This window comes from Anolis sagrei, chromosome X (assembly GCF_037176765.1).
Source record: "Anolis sagrei isolate rAnoSag1 chromosome X, rAnoSag1.mat, whole genome shotgun sequence".
Lineage (NCBI taxonomy): Eukaryota > Metazoa > Chordata > Lepidosauria > Squamata > Dactyloidae > Anolis > Anolis sagrei.
Genome location: NC_090034.1, coordinates 109986145 through 110007926, shown reverse-complemented (window position 1 = coordinate 110007926; position 21782 = coordinate 109986145). Strand labels below are relative to the sequence as shown.

Here is a 21782-nt window from a genome sequence, read left to right as displayed (position 1 = left end):
ACAACAACAATGTTCCCCAAAATCCCGCAAAGAGGTGTCAAGAGATAACGCAGGATACAAAGAAGAAGGTCCTTCTCTCACCTTCCACTCCGGCCGCCATCATGAACATCTTGTACGTCGTGTGCAGCAGCTGCCTCCCTTTCAACAGATCTGGGAATAATACAAAGACGTGGGTGGAAGCCCTTGAAAAGCCTTGCATTGCAAAGGGTTGGACTAGATGGCCTCTGGGGTTCCTCCCCTTTCCATGTCCCTTTGCGAAGAGAGAAACTATTACAAAATCTTGCATTGCAAAGGGTTGGGCTAGATGGCCTTTGGGGTGCCTTTCCCTTTCACTTTGCAGCAAGAGAAGCTATTTAAACGATCTTGCATTGCAAAGGGTTGGGCTAGATGCCCTTTGGGGTGCCTTTCCCTTTCACTTTGCAGCGAGAGAAGCTACTTAAACGAACTTGCATTTCAAAGGGTTGGACTAGATGTTCTTTGGGGTGCCTTTCCCTTTCACTTTGCAGCGAGAGAAGCTATTTAAACAATCTTGCATTGCAAAGGGTTGGGCTAGATGCCCTTTGGGGTGCCTTTCCTTTTCCCTTTGCAGCAAGAGAAGCATGTTGCACTGCAACAGGTTGGGCAAGATGGCCTTTGGGATGCCTTTCCCCTTTTTTTTGCAGCGAGAGAAGCTATTTAAACAATCTTGCATTGCAAAAGGTTAGGCTAGATGCCCTTTGGGGTGCCTTCCCTTTCTCTTTGCAGCGAGAGAAGCTATTTAAAAAATGTTGCATTGCAAAGGGTTGGACTAGATGCCCTTTGGGGTGCCTTTCCTTTTCCCTTTGCAGGAAGAGAAGCTATTTAAACAATCTTGCATTGCAAAGGGTTGGGCTAGATGCCCTTTGGGTTGCCTTTCCTTTTCCCTTTGCAGGAAGAGAAGCTATTTAAACAATCTTGCATTGCAAAGGGTTGGGCTAGATGCCCTTTGGGGTGCCTTTCCTTTTCCCTTTGCAGCAAGAGAAGCATGTTGCATTGCAACAGGTTGGGCAAGATGGCCTTTGGGATGCCTTTCCCCTTTTTTTTGCAGCGAGAGAAGCTATTTAAACAATCTTGCATTGCAAAAGGTTAGGCTAGATGCCCTTTGGGGTGCCTTCCCTTTCTCTTTGCAGCGAGAGAAGCTATTTAAAAAATGTTGCATTGCAAAGGGTTGGACTAGATGCCCTTTGGGGTGCCTTTCCCTTTGCAGAAGGAGAAGCCATTAAAAACTCTTGCATTGCTAAGGGCTGGACTAGATGCCCTTTGGGTTGCCTTTCCTTTTCCCTTTGCAGGAAGAGAAGCTATTTAAAAAATGTTGCATTGCAAAGGGTTGGACTAGATGCCCTTTGGGGTGCCTTTCCTTTTCCCTTTGCAGGAAGAGAAGCTATTTAAACAATCTTGCATTGCAAAGGGTTGGGCTAGATGCCCTTTGGGGTGCCTTTCCTTTTCCCTTTGCAGCAAGAGAAGCATGTTGCATTGCAACAGGTTGGGCAAGATGGCCTTTGGGATGCCTTTCCCCTTTTTTTGCAGCGAGAGAAGCTATTTAAACAATCTTGCATTGCAAAAGGTTAGGCTAGATGCCCTTTGGGGTGCCTTCCCTTTCTCTTTGCAGCGAGAGAAGCTATTTAAAAAATGTTGCATTGCAAAGGGTTGGACTAGATGCCCTTTGGGGTGCCTTTCCCTTTGCAGAAGGAGAAGCCATTAAAAACTCTTGCATTGCTAAGGGCTGGACTAGATGCCCTTTGGGTTGCCTTTCCTTTTCCCTTTGCAGGAAGAGAAGCTATTTAAAAAACTCTTGCATTGCAAAGGGTTGGGCTAGATGCCCTTTGGGTTGCCTTTCCTTTTCCCTTTGCAGGAAGAGAAGCTATTTAAAAAACCTTGCATTGCAAAGGGTTGGGCTAGATGCCCTTTGGGGTGCCTTTCCTTTTCCCTTTGCAGCAAGAGAAGCATGTTGCATTGCAACAGGTTGGGCAAGATGGCCTTTGGGATGCCTTTCCCCTTTTTTTTGCAGCGAGAGAAGCTATTTAAACAATCTTGCATTGCAAAAGGTTAGGCTAGATGCCCTTTGGGGTGCCTTCCCTTTCTCTTTGCAGCGAGAGAAGCTATTTAAAAAATGTTGCATTGCAAAGGGTTGGACTAGATGCCCTTTGGGGTGCCTTTCCCTTTGCAGAAGGAGAAGCCATTAAAAACTCTTGCATTGCTAAGGGTTGGGCTAGATGCCCTTTGGGGTGCCTTTCCTTTTCCCTTTGCAGCAAGAGAAGCATGTTGCATTGCAACAGGTTGGGCAAGATGGCCTTTGGGATGCCTTTCCCCTTTTTTTTGCAGCGAGAGAAGCTATTTAAACAATCTTGCATTGCAAAAGGTTAGGCTAGATGCCCTTTGGGGTGCCTTCCCTTTCTCTTTGCAGCGAGAGAAGCTATTTAAAAAATGTTGCATTGCAAAGGGTTGGACTAGATGCCCTTTGGGGTGCCTTTCCCTTTGCAGAAGGAGAAGCCATTAAAAACTCTTGCATTGCTAAGGGTTGGGCTAGATGCCCTTTGGGGTGCCTTTCCTTTTCCCTTTGCAGCAAGAGAAGCATGTTGCATTGCAACAGGTTGGGCAAGATGGCCTTTGGGATGCCTTTCCCCTTTTTTTTGCAGCGAGAGAAGCTATTTAAACAATCTTGCATTGCAAAAGGTTAGGCTAGATGCCCTTTGGGGTGCCTTCCCTTTCTCTTTGCAGCGAGAGAAGCTATTTAAAAAATGTTGCATTGCAAAGGGTTGGACTAGATGCCCTTTGGGGTGCCTTTCCCTTTGCAGAAGGAGAAGCCATTAAAAACTCTTGCATTGCTAAGGGCTGGACTAGATGCCCTTTGGGTTGCCTTTCCTTTTCCCTTTGCAGGAAGAGAAGCTATTTAAAAAACCTTGCATTGCAAAGGGTTGGGCTAGATGCCCTTTGGGGTGCCTTTCCTTTTCCCTTTGCAGCAAGAGAAGCATGTTGCATTGCAACAGGTTGGGCAAGATGGCCTTTGGGATGCCTTTCCCCTTTTTTTTGCAGCGAGAGAAGCTATTTAAACAATCTTGCATTGCAAAGGGTTGGGCTAGATGCCCTTTGGGGTGCCTTTCCTTTTCCCTTTGCAGCAAGAGAAGCATGTTGCATTGCAACAGGTTGGGCAAGATGGCCTTTGGGATGCCTTTCCCCTTTTTTTTGCAGCGAGAGAAGCTATTTAAACAATCTTGCATTGCAAAGGGTTGGGCTAGATGCCCTTTGGGGTGCCTTTCCTTTTCCCTTTGCAGCAAGAGAAGCATGTTGCATTGCAACAGGTTGGGCAAGATGGCCTTTGGGATGCCTTTCCCCTTTTTTTGCAGCGAGAGAAGCTATTTAAACAATCTTGCATTGCAAAAGGTTAGGCTAGATGCCCTTTGGGGTGCCTTCCCTTTCTCTTTGCAGCGAGAGAAGCTATTTAAAAAATGTTGCATTGCAAAGGGTTGGACTAGATGCCCTTTGGGGTGCCTTTCCCTTTGCAGAAGGAGAAGCCATTAAAAACTCTTGCATTGCTAAGGGCTGGACTAGATGCCCTTTGGGTTGCCTTTCCTTTTCCCTTTGCAGGAAGAGAAGCTATTTAAAAAACTCTTGCATTGCAAAGGGTTGGGCTAGATGCCCTTTGGGTTGCCTTTCCTTTTCCCTTTGCAGGAAGAGAAGCTATTTAAAAAACCTTGCATTGCAAAGGGTTGGGCTAGATGCCCTTTGGGGTGCCTTTCCTTTTCCCTTTGCAGCAAGAGAAGCATGTTGCATTGCAACAGGTTGGGCAAGATGGCCTTTGGGATGCCTTTCCCCTTTTTTTTGCAGCGAGAGAAGCTATTTAAACAATCTTGCATTGCAAAGGGTTGGGCTAGATGCCCTTTGGGGTGCCTTTCCTTTTCCCTTTGCAGCAAGAGAAGCATGTTGCATTGCAACAGGTTGGGCAAGATGGCCTTTGGGATGCCTTTCCCCTTTTTTTTGCAGCGAGAGAAGCTATTTAAACAATCTTGCATTGCAAAGGGTTGGGCTAGATGCCCTTTGGGGTGCCTTTCCTTTTCCCTTTGCAGCAAGAGAAGCATGTTGCATTGCAACAGGTTGGGCAAGATGGCCTTTGGGATGCCTTTCCCCTTTTTTTGCAGCGAGAGAAGCTATTTAAACAATCTTGCATTGCAAAAGGTTAGGCTAGATGCCCTTTGGGGTGCCTTCCCTTTCTCTTTGCAGCGAGAGAAGCTATTTAAAAAATGTTGCATTGCAAAGGGTTGGACTAGATGCCCTTTGGGGTGCCTTTCCCTTTGCAGAAGGAGAAGCCATTAAAAACTCTTGCATTGCTAAGGGCTGGACTAGATGCCCTTTGGGTTGCCTTTCCTTTTCCCTTTGCAGGAAGAGAAGCTATTTAAAAAACTCTTGCATTGCTAAGGGCTGGACTAGATGCCCTTTGGGTTGCCTTTCCTTTACCCTTTGCAGGAAGAGAAGCTATTTAAAAAACTCTTGCATTGCAAAGGGTTGGGCTAGATGCCCTTTGGGGTGCCTTTCCTTTTCCCTTTGCAGGAAGAGAAGCTATTTAAAAAACTCTTGCATTGCAAAGGGTTGGGCTAGATGCCCTTTGGGTTGCCTTTCCTTTTCCCTTTGCAGGAAGAGAAGCTATTTAAAAAACCTTGCATTGCAAAGGGTTGGGCTAGATGCCCTTTGGGGTGCCTTTCCTTTTCCCTTTGCAGCAAGAGAAGCATGTTGCATTGCAACAGGTTGGGCAAGATGGCCTTTGGGATGCCTTTCCCCTTTTTTTTGCAGCGAGAGAAGCTATTTAAACAATCTTGCATTGCAAAAGGTTAGGCTAGATGCCCTTTGGGGTGCCTTCCCTTTCTCTTTGCAGCGAGAGAAGCTATTTAAAAAATGTTGCATTGCAAAGGGTTGGACTAGATGCCCTTTGGGGTGCCTTTCCCTTTGCAGAAGGAGAAGCCATTAAAAACTCTTGCATTGCTAAGGGCTGGACTAGATGCCCTTTGGGTTGCCTTTCCTTTTCCCTTTGCAGGAAGAGAAGCTATTTAAAAAACCTTGCATTGCAAAGGGTTGGGCTAGATGCCCTTTGGGGTGCCTTTCCTTTTCCCTTTGCAGCAAGAGAAGCATGTTGCATTGCAACAGGTTGGGCAAGATGGCCTTTGGGATGCCTTTCCCCTTTTTTTTGCAGCGAGAGAAGCTATTTAAACAATCTTGCATTGCAAAGGGTTGGGCTAGATGCCCTTTGGGGTGCCTTTCCTTTTCCCTTTGCAGCAAGAGAAGCATGTTGCATTGCAACAGGTTGGGCAAGATGGCCTTTGGGATGCCTTTCCCCTTTTTTTTGCAGCGAGAGAAGCTATTTAAACAATCTTGCATTGCAAAGGGTTGGGCTAGATGCCCTTTGGGGTGCCTTTCCTTTTCCCTTTGCAGCAAGAGAAGCATGTTGCATTGCAACAGGTTGGGCAAGATGGCCTTTGGGATGCCTTTCCCCTTTTTTTGCAGCGAGAGAAGCTATTTAAACAATCTTGCATTGCAAAAGGTTAGGCTAGATGCCCTTTGGGGTGCCTTCCCTTTCTCTTTGCAGCGAGAGAAGCTATTTAAAAAATGTTGCATTGCAAAGGGTTGGACTAGATGCCCTTTGGGTGCCTTTCCTTTTCCCTTTGCAGCAAGAGAAGCATGTTGCATTGCAACAGGTTGAGTAAGATGGCCTTTGGGGTGCCTTTCCCCTTTTTTTTGCAGCGAGAGAAGCTATTTAAACAATCTTGCATTGCAACAGGTTGGACTAGATGGCCTTTGGGGTGCCCTCCCAACCTATAAATCCATAAACCGAATGTCTGACGTGGCCCCAACTCTTGATATGCTTCTGGTTTGCAATCAAGGATCGGGACGATGGTTGGACTCACATCCAAAGTAGCAGGAAATGATGAGGATCAGGATGAAGATGAGCAGGAAGGTGATGTCCGTCTCCAGGATCCCTAAAATTGCAAGAAAGGAGATTCCAACTAAACATTAGGAAGAACGTCTTGATAGCAGGAGTTGTTTGACTGTGGGATATAATACCTCGGAGTCTAATGGATGGCCATCTGTTGGGAGGGATCAGAAGGAGAAGCCATTAAAAACTCTTGCATTTCAAGGGGTTGGACTAGATTTCCTTTGGGGTGCCTTTCCCTTTAACGTTGCAGCAAGAGAAGCTATTTAAACAATTTTGCATTGCAAAGAGTTGGACTAGATGCCCTTTGGGGTGCCTTTCCCTTTCACTTTGCAGCGAGAGAAGCTATTTAAACGATCTTGCATTGCAACGGGTTGGACTAGATGGCCTTTGGGGTGCCTTCCCTTTTCCCTTTGCAGCAAGAGAAGCATGTTGCATTGCAACAGGTTGGACTAGATGCTCTTTGGGGTGACTTTCCCTTTCACTTTGCAGCGAGAGAAGCTACTTAAACGAACTTGCATTTCAAAGGGTTGGAAATGCAGGTACTTCTTTTGCCAGGTACTTTCCTGGCAAAAGAAGGGGGTAGGACTAGATGACCCTTGGGGTGTGGTCCTTACTTTGAAAGTAGTTGTTCTCCTCCAGAAACTTCATTGCCTTTCTGGCACAAACTACGAGGGTTGAATGAAAAGTAATGCCTCCACCTTCGTTACTTGGGTTTGGATGGGAATATTTTAATAAATCAAACGCAGAAATAATCCTTAGAACGTGCTCTTTAACCACCACTATTCACTTTTCCACATAATCACCAGACAACTGGATACATTTCTGCCAACAATGAACAAGTTTTCTGAAGCCGTCACAGAAGAAGTCGACACTCTGTTTCCGCAACCCATTGTGCACAGATCTTCCGATAGCCAAGCAAAGCCATAATGTAACCCACACGTTCTTGTGAAATGCCGATTATGTGTGAAATTTCTCCCTGAATGATACGGCGATCGTCCTGAATCAATCTGTCAACCTTTTGCTTGTGAAACTCGGTGGTTGCTGTCACAGGACGTCCAACTCTTTGTTTGTTACGCAAGGCAGATGTTCCCACCTCAACATCTTTAAACTTAGTCGATCAATGATGCACAGCACTCACATCAACACAATCACCATAAAGAGCTTGCATTCTCTGATGAATCTCCTTTGGGGTGACACCTTCTGCTGTCAAGAATTTGTTTAAGTCTGCGCAGGGTTCCATACTTCGCATTTTAACAACACAACTGTTCAATGCGAAGGCTTCCCACCAAAATCAAACTGTAGAGGAGAGTCAACTGAACAAGTCAGTACCTATCACATACCAGTACTACCATCTGTTGAGGAGTTACGAAGGTGGAGGCATTACTTTTCATTCAACCCTCGTACGTGGAATGGAATGAGAAAAACAATCGCAAACTGTGCTGCTGGAGGATGATGTCCCTCCCGCAAAGACAAAGTTTAATAATAAACTTTCTTCATGTTTTTATGATAGGACCAATTATAGGAAATAAATACATTTATAAGGTTCTCGTGGGGTTTTTTTCGGGCTCTAGGGCCATGTTCTAGAGGCATTCTCTCCTGACGTTTCTCCTGCATCTATGGCAAGCATCCTCAGAGGTCGTGAGGTCTGTTGGAAGTAGGAATGGCCAGGGTGGGACAAAGGACTCTTCTCTGCTGGAGCTAGGTGGGAATGTTTCAACTGACCACCTTCATTAGCATTTGAAGGCCTGCCTGAGCCTGGGAAAATCTTTTGTTGAGAGGTGTTAAGATGTGCCTGGTTGTTTCCTCTCTGCTGTTTTGCTGTTGTAATTTTGGAGTTTTTTAATACTGGTAGCCAGATTTTATTATTATTATTATTATTATTATTATTATTATTAACTTTATTTGTACCCCGCTAGCATCTCCCGAAGGACTCAATGCGGCTTACACAGGCCGAAGCCTCAGAACACAATACAACAAAACATAGCACAACAATAAACAAAAGCAAATCAAAATAGTTAAGCAGAATAACAACACTAGTAACAATACATCAAGACACTTTAAAACTGGGCCGGCCAGAGCAGTGGGTACAGGGTTAAAAGTGCTGAAATGGCAGGAGGAACATAGGATTAAAATAGTGCGGTGTGCAGCAATCTTAATTATACTAAAGTGCTTCTAGGACTTGGGATGGGGAATTCCTAATCTGGGAAGGCACAACGGAACAGCCAGGTTTTTAGATTCTTTCTGAAAACTGCTAAAGTAGGGGCCTGTCGAAGATCTTTTGGAAGGGCGTTCCAGAGTTGGGGGGCCACCACAGAAAAGGCCCTGTCCCATGTCCCCACCAAGCGTGCTTGCGACGTGGGTGGGATCACAAGCAGGGCCTCCCCAGATGACTGGAGCGAGCGCGTGGGTTCGTAGATGGAGATGCGGTCACGCAGGTAGGGTGGTCCCAAACCGTTTGGGACTTTGTAGGTGAGCACCTGCACCTTGAATTGGGCTCGGAAAATAAATGGCAGCCAGTGGAGCTCCTTGAACAGGAGGGTTGACCTCTCTTGATAATGGGCCCCGGTTAACATCCTGGCTGCCGCCCGCTGGACCAATTGAAGTTTCCGAGCCGTCTTCAAGGGCAGCCCCACGTAGAGCGCATTGCAGTAATCCATTCTAGAGGTGACCAAGGCGTGGACCACCCCGGCCAGATCCGCCTTCGCCTTTCATGAATAATACATTTATAACCCACAGGAACAAAAATCAGAATGTTACAAAGTGTTACTGTTTTAGTGGAAAGAAAAACTAGGGTGTAAATAAATACAACAACAACAACAACAACAACAATGCCATGTCTTCATAACAGTCCCTAGCATCGATTCCTTGGGCTCCTTTAAAGTCCTTGAATCCTATGAAACAACAATTCGGAAAGGGAGTTACCAAACTCATCGGCGGAGAAGTGCCGGGTCCAGAAGGATTTCCCGTTGGTCAGGATCATCTCGTAATCCAGCTCCAGACCGTCGCCCTGCGGAGGAAAAGAGGGAAAGCATTGAAATCTCAGGGAGGATCTTATTTATTAACAAGGGAAAGTATTATTATTATTATTATTATTATTGGGGGGAAATAGACTCACCCCGCACTTGCTGAGGGCCACGTACCACCACCGTTCACGGACGGAGCGGAAACTGCGACCACTGGCACAACTCAGGTACCGCTCTGAATTCTCCATCAAAAGCTGGGTGGAAAGAGGAAAGGAATATATTAGGCTTGGGTAACAACAGAAAAATTTCGTTCTAAACTCGTTTTGTTTTTAGGGGGGGGGGGGGCTTGCGTTTCGTTTTTTTTAAGAATTCCGAAATTTTCCTTTAAAAAAGTTCGAAATATACAAAATTTCGTAAAACTGCGAATTGATTCGTTAATGGCAGACACAATTGTGCAATATGCTAAAAAACCATCTCCAAATGGGACGGGGGAACTTCCGAAGCTTCCCTCTCCCTCTGTTGTTGACTGTTGGTGTGATAAAACAAACAACAACTATAAAACTTGCACCAGACATACGAAAATAATTACGAAACAATTTCGAAACAATTACGAAACAATACGAAATAAATTGGAAATATTGTTTCGATTTTTAATTACTCCTCACAGTAGTCCTGCATGGCTCAATATTGGATCGTAAGCTAATTTAAATACGAATTAATAACAAATTACGAAATTAACGAACGAAACCGCCCAAGCCTAGAATATATATATATATACACACACACTCACACATATATATGAAAGAAATGGATAGGGTTTACCGGGACTGAGAGAGTGTGACTTGACCAAAAATTGATATAAGATAATGCACAAAAAAGTATAGACTTACTACAAAAGAGACAAAACTTCAATTCCTAAAACTATCAAGTATTAGAAGAATTTGGGAAGGCAATTCCTTCACCAGTCGTGTGAGGATTCGAACTCTGGGGCGCTTCTATATTGCAGAATTAATTAGGCCCATCTAATTGACGTACACTAATCAGTGAGCAGAGTTACTTGGATTACTTAGTGGGATCTATAACGGTAGAATAATATATTTCGTCTCTGTTTTCTGCCTTTTTCTTATTGCTATAATGATAATTATTGTGTCCTAGGACGGCATCTACATTGCAGAACGAATGCAGTTTGGCATTTAACTCTAACTGTCAATGGCTCGATGCTGTGGAACCCTGGGAGTTGTAGTTTTACAAGGTCTTCAGCCTTTCTCTGTCAAAGAGGCTAGCAAAGCGAAGACCTTGCAAAAGTAAATATCTTGAAAAGCTAAGACCTTGCAAAACTAAAGAACTTGCAAAGGTAAAGACCTTGCAAAGGTAAAGATCTTGCAAATGTAAGAACCTTGAAAAGCTAAGACTTTGCAAAAGTAAAGAACTTGCAAAGGTAAAGAGCTTGCAAAGGTAAAGAGTTTGCAAAAGTAAAGAACTTGCAAAGGTAAAGAGCTTGAAAAGGTAAAGAACTTGCAAAAGTAAAAACCTTGCAAAATTAAAGAACTTGCAAAAGTAAAGAACTGGCAAAAGTAAAGAACTTGCAAAGGTAAAGAGCTTGCAAAGGTAAAGACCTTGCAAAAGTAAAGAGCTTGCAAAAGTAAAGAGCTTGCAAAGGTAAAGAGCTTGCAAAAGTAAAGAACTTGTAAAAGTAAAGAACTTGTATAGGTAAAGAACTTGCAAAAGTAAAGACCTTGCAAAAGTAAAGAACTTGCAAAAGTAAAGACCTTGCAAAGGTAAAGAGTTTGCAAAAGTAAAGAACTTGCAAAAGTAAAGAATTTGCAAAGGTAAAGAACTTGCAAAGGTAAAGAACTTGCAAAAGTAAAGACCTTGCAAAAGGTAAAGAGTTTGCAAAAGTAAAGACCTTGCAAAAGTAAAGAGCTTGCAAAAGTAAAGAACTTGCAAAAGTAAAGACCTTGCAAAAGTAAAGAATTTGCAAAGGTAAAGAGCTTGCAAAAGTAAAGAGCTTGCAAAAGTAAAGAACTTGCAAATGTTGGGCCAGGCTTTAGCACAGCAGGTTAACCGCCAGCTGCAGTAAATCTTGCCAACTGAGCTCCTGGGCTTTAGCCCAGCTTCTGCCTACCTAGCAGTTTTGGCAACAGAAATGTGAGTAGATAAATAGGTACCGCTTAAGCGGGAGGTATTTAAGGTACCCAGAAAAAAATGCTGGCGATTCAATCAAGGAGGAAGTTTACGATCCAAGCTCTTTGGCAGGGAAACGTGGAGCCACAGCACCCCCCTGTGGCCAGAACCAAGGATAGCCTCCAAGATGCCAAAGATAGGAAAGCCTACGTCTACCTCTATCTACGTACAATTGTTTGTCTTGTCTGCCGTATGTGTGTTTTGTGCTTTGGGATCCAGGGGAGGAGGGTGCAAATGTCTCATTGTGGAAAGCGAGAGAAAGGCTCTTACTTTGCAGCCGGACCAGGCGTACTGCGTAGTCAGGTTGATCACCTGGTTGTTCTCTGGGCGGATGACCGACTCCTTCATCAGACAATCCTAAGGGAGGAAGACAGGGTTTCATTAGTAGTAGTAGTAGTAGTAGTAGTAATAGTAGTAATATCCTTATTTTATTTTTCTCTCTCTTTCTAGCTGACTGTCCAGTATCCCCAACCAATATAACTCTGGTTTCCTCGTGATTTTAGAGAATACTAGCTGTACCCGCCACGAGTTGCTGTGGCCAACCTTCCCTCCCTCTTTCTCTCCTCCTTCCTTTCTCTCCTTCCTTCCCTTTTTTCCTTTCCTTCTCTCCTTCCTTCCTTCCTCTTCCCTTCCATCCCCCCTTTTCTTTCTCTTCCTCTTTTCCCCCATTCTTCCTTCTGTACCTGGTCTTGGACTGCAAACTAGGTAGAGAGGGAAGAAAGGGGAGAAAGAGGAAGGGAAAGAAAAAGGGGGAAGGAAGGGAAGAGGAAGAGAAGGAAGGAAGGAAGGAGAAAAAGAAAGAAAGAAAAAAGGGAAGGAAGGAAAAAAGGAGAGAAAGAGGGAGGGAAAGAAAAGAGGGAAGGAAGGAAAGAGAAGGAAGGAAGGAAGGAAGGAAGGAGAAAAAGAAAGAAAGAAAAAAGGGAAGGAAGGAAAAATGGAGAGAAGGAGGGAGGGAAAGAAAAGGGGGAACAAAGGGAAGAGGAAGAGAAGGAAGGAAGGAGAAAAAGAAAGAAAGAAAAAAGGGAAGGAAAAAAGGAGAGAAAGAAGGAGGGAAAGAAAAGGGGGAAGGAAGGGAAGAGGAAGAGAAGGAAGGAAGGAGAGAAAGAAAGAAAGAAAAAAGAGAAGGAAGGAAAAATGGAGAGAAGGAGGGAGGGAAAGAAAAGGGGGAACGAAGGGAAGAGGAAGAGAAGGAAGGAAGGAAGGAAGGAAGGAGAAAAAGAAAGAAAGAAAAAAGGGAAGGAAGCAAAAAAGGAGAGAAGGAGGGAGGGAAAGAAAAGGGGGAAGGAAGGGAAGAGGAAGAGAAGGAAGGAAGGAAGGAGAAAAAGAAAGAAAGCAAAAAGGGAAGGAAGGAAAAAAGGAGAGAAAGGGAGGGAAAGAAAAGGGGGAAGGAAGGGAAGAGGAAGAGAAGGAAGGAAGGAAGGAGAAAAAGAAAGAAAGAAAAAAGGGAAGGAAGGAAAAAAGGAGAGAAAGAGGGAGGGAAAGAAAAGAGGGAAGGAAGGAAAGAGAAGGAAGGAAGGAAGGAAGGAAGGAGAAAAAGAAAGAAAGAAAAAAGGGAAGGAAGGAAAAATGGAGAGAAGGAGGGAGGGAAAGAAAAGGGGGAACAAAGGGAAGAGGAAGAGAAGGAAGGAAGGAGAAAAAGAAAGAAAGAAAAAAGGGAAGGAAAAAAGGAGAGAAAGAAGGAGGGAAAGAAAAGGGGGAAGGAAGGGAAGAGGAAGAGAAGGAAGGAAGGAGAGAAAGAAAGAAAGAAAAAAGAGAAGGAAGGAAAAATGGAGAGAAGGAGGGAGGGAAAGAAAAGGGGGAACGAAGGGAAGAGGAAGAGAAGGAAGGAAGGAAGGAAGGAAGGAGAAAAAGAAAGAAAGAAAAAAGGGAAGGAAGCAAAAAAGGAGAGAAGGAGGGAGGGAAAGAAAAGGGGGAAGGAAGGGAAGAGGAAGAGAAGGAAGGAAGGAAGGAGAAAAAGAAAGAAAGCAAAAAGGGAAGGAAGGAAAAAAGGAGAGAAAGGGAGGGAAAGAAAAGGGGGAAGGAAGGGAAGAGGAAGAGAAGGAAGGAAGGAAGGAGAAAAAGAAAGAAAGAAAAAAGGGAAGGAAGGAAAAAAGGAGAGAAAGAGGGAGGGAAAGAAAAGAGGGAAGGAAGGAAAGAGAAGGAAGGAAGGAAGGAAGGAAGGAGAAAAAGAAAGAAAGAAAAAAGGGAAGGAAGGAAAAATGGAGAGAAGGAGGGAGGGAAAGAAAAGGGGGAACAAAGGGAAGAGGAAGAGAAGGAAGGAAGGAAGGAGAAAAAGAAAGAAAGAAAAAAGGGAAGAAAGGAAAAAAGGAGAGAAAGAGGGAGGGAAAGAAAAGGGGGAAGGAAGGGAAGAGGAAGAGAAGGAAGGAAGGAAGGAGAAAAAGAAAGAAAGCAAAAAGGGAAGGAAGGAAAAAAGGAGAGAAAGGGAGGGAAAGAAAAGGGGGAAGGAAGGGAAGAGGAAGAGAAGGAAGGAAGGAGAAAAAGAAAGAAAGAAAAAAGGGAAGGAAGGAAAAAAGGAGAGAAAGAGGGAGGGAAAGAAAAGGGGGAAGGAAGGGAAGAGGAAGAGGAAGAGGAAGAGAAGGAAGGAAGGAAGGAAGGAAGGAGAAAAAGAAAGAAAGAAAAAAGGGAAGGAAGGAAAAAAGGAGAGAAAGAGGGAGGGAAAGAAAAGGGGGAAGGAAGGGAAGAGGAAGAGAAGGAAGGAAGGAAGGAGAAAAAGAAAGAAAGAAAAAAGGGAAGGAAGGAAAAAAGGAGAGAAAGGGAGGGAAAGAAAAGGGGGAAGGAAGGGAAGAGGAAGAGAAGGAAGGAAGGAAGGAAGGAAGGAGAAAAAGAAAGAAAGAAAAAAAGGGAAGGAAGGGAAAAAAGAGAGAAAGGGAGGGAAAGAAAAGGGGGAACGAAGGGAAGAGGAAGGGAAGGAAGGAAGGAAGGAGAAAAAGAAAGAAAGAAAAAAGGGAAGGAAGGAAAAAAGGAGAGAAAGGGAGGGAAAGAAAAGGGGGAAGGAAGGGAAGAGGAAGAGAAGGAAGGAAGGAAGGAAGGAGAAAAAGAAAGAAAGAAAAAAGGGAAGGAAGGAAAAAAGGAGAGAAAGAGGGAGGGAAAGAAAAGGGGGAAGGAAGGGAAGAGGAAGAGGAAGAGGAAGAGAAGGAAGGAAGGAAGGAAGGAAGGAAGGAAGGAAGGAGAAAAAGAAAGAAAGAAAAAAGGGAAGGAAGGAAAAAAGGAGAGAAAGAGGGAGGGAAAGAAAAGGGGGAAGGAAGGGAAGAGGAAGAGAAGGAAGGAAGGAAGGAGAAAAGAAAGAAAGAAAAAAGGGAAGGAAGGAAAAAAGGAGAGAAAGAGGGAGGGAAAGAAAAGGGGGAAGGAAGGGAAGAGGAAGAGAAGGAAGGAAGGAAGGAAGGAGAAAAAGAAAGAAAGAAGGGAAGGAAGGAAAAAAGGAGAGAAAGAGGGAGGGAAAGAAAAGGGGGAACGAAGGGAAGAGGAAGAGAAGGAAGGAAGGAAGGAAGGAGAAAAAGAAAGAAAAAAGGGAAGGAAGGAAAAAAGGAGAGAAAGAGGGAGGGAAAGAAAAGGGGGAAGGAAGGGAAGAGGAAGAGAAAGAAGGAAAGGAAGGAGAAAAAGAAAGAAAGAAAAAAGGGAAGGAAGGAAAAAGGAGAGAAAGAGGGAGGGAAAGAAAAGGGGGAAGGAAGGGAAGAGGAAGAGAAGGAAGGAAGGAAGGAAGGAGAAAAAGAAAGAAAGAAGGGAAGGAAGGAAAAAAGGAGAGAAAGAGGGAGGGAAAGAAAAGGGGGAAGGAAGGGAAGAGGAAGAGAAGGAAGGAAGGAAGGAAGGAAGGAGAAAAAGAAAGAAAAAAGGGAAGGAAGGAAAAAAGGAGAGAAAGAGGGAGGGAAAGAAAAGGGGGAACGAAGGGAAGAAGAGAAGGAAGGAAAGAAGGAAGGAAGGAAGGAGAAAAAGAAAGAAAGAAAAAGGGAAGGAAGGAAAAAAGAAAGAAAGAGGGAGGGAAAGAAAAGGGGGAAGGAAGGGAAGAGGAAGAGAAGGAAGGAAGGAAGGAAGGAAGGAAGGAAGGAGAAAAAGAAAGAAAGAAAAAGGGGAAGGAAGGAAAAATGGAGAGAAGGAAGGAGGGAAAGAAAAGGGGGAACAAAGGGAAGAGAAGGAAGGAAGGAAGGAAGGAAGGAAGGAAGGAAGGAGAAAAAGAAAGAAAGAAAAAAGGGAAGGAAGGAAAAAAGGAGAGAAATAGGGAGGGAAAGAAAAGGGGGAAGGAAGGGAAGAGGAAGAGAAGGAAGGAAGGAGAAAAAGAAAGAAAGAAAAAGGGGAAGGAAGGAAAAAAGTAGAGAAAGAGGGAGGGAAAGAAAAGGGGGAAGGAAGGGACGAGGAAGAGAAGGAAGGAAGGAGAAAAAGAAAGAAAAAGGGAAAGAAGGAGAGCAAGAAAGGAGGAGAGAAAGAGGGAAGGTTGGCCACAACAACACATGGCAGGTACAGCTAATTATTATATACACCAGTATTATTATTATTATTATTATTATTATTATTATTATTATATAGCTTATGTAGGCCAGTATTATTATTATTATTATTTGCACCATTCTTATTATTATTTAACAGGCAATGGAACGACAACAAATATTGTCTTCCCACAAGCATTATGAAATTACACATATTAGAAAATTGCTCTTTCTCTTTTCTTTCTTTTCCATTTAATCAGACTGAGCCACAGCAACGCATGGCCGGGGACAGCTAGTGTCGCTCTGTGTGTGTATGCAAATTGAGGTGCGCATGAGATTCGATGACGCATGAGACTCAAATCAATACGGTATTTAGAGAAGAGCCAAGGCTTTGCAGGCTTCCCTCCGTCCAAGGCGGCTTGAGATCAAAAGCATTGGCGCACTGGGCAATTTCTTCCGCGCCAAAGGGAAGTGATGGATTAGGAGCGAGGAAGCTGCGGCTTTCAAAACAGGCGCATAATGTGCATGGAAAGGGAAGCCACTGGGTGCCTTTCTTCTGCCGTGTAATCCAGCAGGATCCTGCCTGGGTTCTCATTAGCATGTGCCTGGCCTAGCAATGGAATGGGTTGGAACTCACACCTCCATGCTCCATGCGCAAAGCAAAGCAAATCCAGTTCGAGTTGCATCATTTGACAGTGTAGACAGGGCACAAAATGCATGCAAAATGGATCTTCAATAGGCCACAAGGTGGACATGAGCCAAGAGTGTGATACAGAAGCGGAAAAAGCCAATGCGATCCTAGGCTGCATCAATAGGCGCATAGTGTCCGGATCAAGGAAATAATAATAATAATAATAATAATAATAATAATAATGATAGATAGATACGTTTTATTGATTGGCCTATTGGCCGTATCAAAACATTTAACACATAACACAATTAACACATAGTCATACATAGTCATACATACAACATACAACCCTCGGTATAAAAGGAGTTAAAATAAACAAGCTGTTAACAAGATCTCGTTCAGGTCAAATGTCTGCGTCACCTCCACAGTTTACCCCAATCAATTCTAAATGTGCAATTCTCAGCTGTGTTGCTTTGGATAGAAAAAGGGCCGTTTTGTGTGTTATTTTAGGGTTCTGGCCGGCCAACAAAAATGAGGTTTTAATATATGGGTCCCAGTGTGTTTTTTGAGTAATGTATGGTCCAAGGCAATGGTCTCTCTCTTTCTTATACAGCTCACAGTTGAACAATACATGTGTGATATCCTCCACCTCTGGTGCTCCACAAATACAAAATCCTTCGTTGTATGGGACTTGATTAAACCTTCCGTGCTTGTCCATTGTATCCAGCTGTTCAAAACGAGCTCTGGTAAATACCCTCCTAAGGTAGGTTCTTGTGGGTTTTTTCGGGCTATAGAGCCATGTTCTAGAGGCATTTCTCCTGACGTTTCGCCTGCATCTATGGCAAGCATCCTCAAGCTCATACCTCTGAGGATGCTTGCCATAGATGCAGGCGAAACGTCAGGAGAAATGCCTCTAGAACATGGCTCTATAGCCCGAAAAAACCCACAAGAACCTAGTGATTCCAGCCATGAAAGCCTTTGACAATACACCCTCCTAAGGTGTTTAGGCATTTCTGTTTTTAGATATCGAGCTGTTTGGAAAGTATGCTTAAAGCGGCCTAACCATTTCAGTGAGCCAGCTTTACTGAGGGTAGCGATGTCTTTTTGGCCTTCTATATCCAATACTCGTTGAGCAACTGTTTTTGGGTCTAACTCTTCTAAGAGATTCGGATACCGAGTCGGAAGTCCACAGCTCCTAATGTATTTTGTCAGGAGAACTAACCAAGAGGTCTGATGTTGATTTTCTATCTGCTCTAACAGGCACAGTTTGGGGAGTCTATCATTTTCCATGGCCATCAGTTTTGCCCAGTAGTTGTAGGCCCTGATTTTGGAGAAGCCATCCACTGTGTGTACTCCCAGTTCCGCTCTTACTGCGGCAGCTGGGGTCGCCCTGTCCGCTCCTAGGAAACTTCGCAGGTGCTGTGATTGTGATTGCTCTAATAATGGTACCTGGTTTAGACCCCAAACTTCAGCTCCGTAATAATAATAATAATATATTTTATGTATTGCCTGTTGTCAGGAGTCAATTTCTGACGGCATGAAGACATCACAAATTCCCTCCGTGACATCCTGACGGAAACATCCTGGCTGAATCAATTCTCTCTCTGTGACATTTTGAAGCCAGCAGCAGGTACTAGAAGCCTTGTATTGGAACTTGTGAAGCAACAAGCTCCAATAAACTGAGAACGGGGGAAATGGGCAGGAAAGGTGTATACAAGGAAGTGGTGGTGGGGAAAAGTCAGCAGTGTCTTCCTTTGCTGCAGAGATACAAGCAATATATCCATTTCAAAGCAAAACCGGCTTGTGAGTGGTTATTTAATGTTGCTATCTAGATCCTACAGTCTTACACCTGCCTATGCTAATCCCACTCTTTTCTGCAGTATTATCATCTGTGGATGATGGGACCTGTTTCCAATTTGCGATGAGAACACTGACCACCCCCCTTGACCCGAACTGACCTTATTGCCCTTCTTGTAGACGGCCGGCCATTGCGAAGGGTCATCGAAATAGAGGAGGATGTTCTGGCAGCATTTCGCCTGCAAAAAGAGAAACAAGGAAGGAGTAAACAGGACTGAAATTGAACCGCCCAGGACTCAAGGCTATGGAGATCCCGGGAGTTGTAGTTCCCCTTGGGTCTCCTCTGTCATGGAGTGCAAACTACAACTCCCAGGATGTCTATAGTATTGAGCACACAAAGTGTTGCCAAGCCACATTTATTCTATACAGCGTAGATACGTCCTTAGTGAAACTACAACTCCCAAGATCTCCATAGTGTTTGAGTCGCAAAGTGTTGCCAAACTGCATTCATTCCACAGATGTGCAGGTGTGCCCTTAGTGAAATTACAACTCCCAGGACCCCCATAGCGTTTGAGCCGCAAAGTGTTGCAAAACCACATTCATTCTAAAAGTGTAGATGCACCCTTAGTAGAACTACAACTCCCAGCGTTTCCATAGCACTGGGCCATTCTACTGTGTAAAAGTTGTAGTAAAACTACAACTCCATTGCATTGAGCCACAAAGTAAATCTCATTCATTCCATATAGCAGAGATGGGGCCTTAGTAGAACTACAACTCCCAGGATCTCCATAGCGTTGGAGTCGCAAAGTGTTGCAAAACCACATTAATTCTAAAATGTAGATGCGCCCTTAGTAGAACTACAACTCCATTGCATCGAGCCACAAAGTAAGTGTTGCCAAACCTCATTCATTCCATATAGTAGAGATATGATCTTAGTAGAACTACAACTCCCAGGATCTCCATAGCGTTGAGTTGCAAAGTGCTGCCAAACTGCGTTCATTCTATACAGTGGAGGCGTGCCCTTAGTGAAACTACAACTCCCAGGGTTTCCATAGCACTGGGCCATTCTACAGGGTAAATGCACCCTTAATAAAACTACAACTCTGTTGCATCGAGTCGCAAAGTGTTGCTAAACTGCATTAATTCTACACAGTGGAGGTGTGCCCTTAGTGAAAGTACAGCTCCCAAAGTCTCAGTGTTGTGGAACTGCATTCAGTCTATACAGCACAGGTGAGCCTCTTTGTAGAACTACAACTCCCAGGATCTCTGCAGCGTTGAGCCCACAAAGTGTTGCAAAACCGCATTCATTCTTACAGTGGAGATGCACAAAGCAAATGGCTCCTGTGGAATTGGCTCCTGTGTTGGAAGGCACAGGAGCCAATTCCAATGATGGAATTGAATCAAACATGGCACACAGAATTCCCATGACCAAGAGAAAACACTGGGAAGGTCTGGTGGGCACTGACCTTGGGTTTTTGGAGTTGTAGTTCACCTACATCCAGAGAACACTGTGGACTCAAGCAATGATGGATCTGGATCAAACTTGTCACAAATACTCAATATGCCCAAATGTGAACACTCGTGGAGTTTGGGGGAAATAGAATCTTGACATTTGGGAGTTGTAGTTGTTGGGATTTATAGTTCACCCACAATGAAATAGCATTCTGAACCCCACCAATAGAATTGGACCAAACATTCCACACAGAACCCCCATGACCAACAGAAAATACTATGTTTTCTTATGGTCTTTGGCGACCCCTCTGACACCCCCTCGCGACCCCCCACAGGGGTCCCGACCCCCAGGTTGAGAAACACTGCTCTAGAACCTCAAGGCACAGCCTAGAACCGAAATGCACAAGGGACGTACCTCCGGATAGCGGAACTGGAAGTCGAGGCGCCCATAGTCCGAGAGGAAGCAGAAACGAGTGAGGAAGACCCAGTCCTGGATGGGGAGGAAGGAAAAAAGAAAGATCCAGTTCAATATGGGTCTGACATCGGGTGCGTCTACACTGCGGTCTTAATGCGGTTTGACACCACTTTGAATGCTGTGACTCAAGGCTATGGGACTCGTACCCTTGGGCACAGGCTAAAGGGCTTGCAAACTACAACTCCCAGTGATGAGGAGATATTGGAAAAATAGATATTGATTTATGTATAAACTGTATGTACTTCACAAACACTGAAATGTATAGAAAAATCAGGCTCTCTCTCTGTATGGAAAGAATGCTAATGGACAAGCGAGCTGCTGTCCAGGCACAGCAAGAGGGGGGCTGAAGAGGGGGTGGGGGGGCATGTTATCTATACATTCCAGGAGAGAGAGAAGCCTGTCCTAGGAGCAACAGGCTGGTACAACTAGGCTCTAAAAGGAGCGCCCCTCTCTCTCCTGACAGGTCAAAGTTAGGCCCCTTGATTGATGAATGTAAGATGCTTGCTCTTCAGAAAGACACAGAGACATGCCTTTTGCATGTTGGAAGGTAGAACTTGATATTTGTATGATGCTAAGATGATGCAGTGAATGATGTCAATGTATGGAGACGCATGTTCTTTGTTTGCTTGCATTTGGAGGCTATAAAAGCCATAGTCCGCACCTATATCATTGCTCTGGTGCTTTTGGAAAGAACTCCTCACCAGGGTCCCAGCTGGAAATAAAATCCGTGCTTTTGAGACCTCCAGACCTCTCTTTGTCTCTTTTCCTGAAACCTTCTCCCTGCCATTTCATCATCATCATCATCATCATCATCATCATCATCATCATCATTATTATGTTTACACCCTCATTTTTCTCTCCACAAGGAGACTCAAAGTGGTTATGTATCTATTATAATATTAGATTGTATTATTATTATTATTATTATTATTATTATTATGTTTACATCCTATGCACTCTGCACGTATCTTATTTGCAATGCAACCCCCCCCCCCCCGGCCAAAAATCAAAAAACAAAAACCCTCACTTCTATATAAATAAAAATGTCATGTTCTCAAAAACCACTTGGCGAATTGATTGACACCAATTTTGGACACAAGACACCTAACAACACAATGTATGTCCTTCACTAAAAAAAACTGATTTTGTCCTTTGGGAGTTGTAGTTGCTGGAATTTATAGTTTACCTACAATCAAAGAGCATTCTGAACCCCACCAACGATGGAGTTGAACCAAACTTGGCACACAGAGCTCCCATGACCAACAGAAAATACTGGAAGGGTTTGGTGAGCAGTGTCCTTTGGTTTTGGAGTTGTAGTTCACCTGTCTCCATAAATCACTGTGGACTCAATGATAGATCTGGACCAAACTTGGCACTGATACTCAATATGTCCAAATGTGAACACTGGTGGTGTTTGGGGGTTGTATTTGCTGGGATTTATAGTTCAATCAAAGAGCATTCTGAACTCCACCAATGATGGAATTGAACCAGTCTTGGTACACAGAACTCCCATGAACAACAGAAAATACTGGGTTTAGTGGGCATTGACCTTGAGTTTTGGAGTTGTAATTCACCTGCCTTCACCACGCCAGTGTTCCCTGGCCACGCCCACCCTGCGCCACTCCGTCAATTGCGGACACCCTCTGCTCCAGCCGCTCTGCTCTGCCCACCTGGGAGGCTTCTCCCTCCCACACAGGCAGAGCGGCCGGAGCAGAGGGTGTCCGCAATAGATGGAGCGGCGCCGGGTGGGCGTGGCCAGGCCAGGCTGCGCGGGCCGGAGAAATGCCCTTGGTGGGCCGCATACAGCCCGCAGGCCGTAGTTTGGGGACCCCTGCTCTAAGGAAAGAACCAATGCCTCTCCCTCCTGACAGGTCAAAGTTAGGCCCCTTCATTGATGAATGTAAGATACTTGCTCTTCAGA

General features: G+C 44.4%; 1 protein-coding gene across 1 annotated transcript in view; it reads right to left on the bottom strand.

Annotated features, from left to right (window-relative positions):
• Window positions 1-21782, bottom strand: part of LOC132780503 (transmembrane protein 145) — a 57581-nt gene that overhangs the window by 15979 nt on the left and 19820 nt on the right. The window contains exons 2-8 of the mRNA XM_067461195.1: window positions 19802-19876; window positions 18096-18173; window positions 11359-11445; window positions 9057-9158; window positions 8864-8948; window positions 5913-5984; window positions 82-150 (exon numbers count right to left, since the gene is read on the bottom strand). Of these exons, the coding sequence (XP_067317296.1) occupies window positions 82-150; window positions 5913-5984; window positions 8864-8948; window positions 9057-9158; window positions 11359-11445; window positions 18096-18173; window positions 19802-19876 (568 nt within the window). The remainder of the gene's footprint in view (window positions 1-81; window positions 151-5912; window positions 5985-8863; window positions 8949-9056; window positions 9159-11358; window positions 11446-18095; window positions 18174-19801; window positions 19877-21782) is intronic.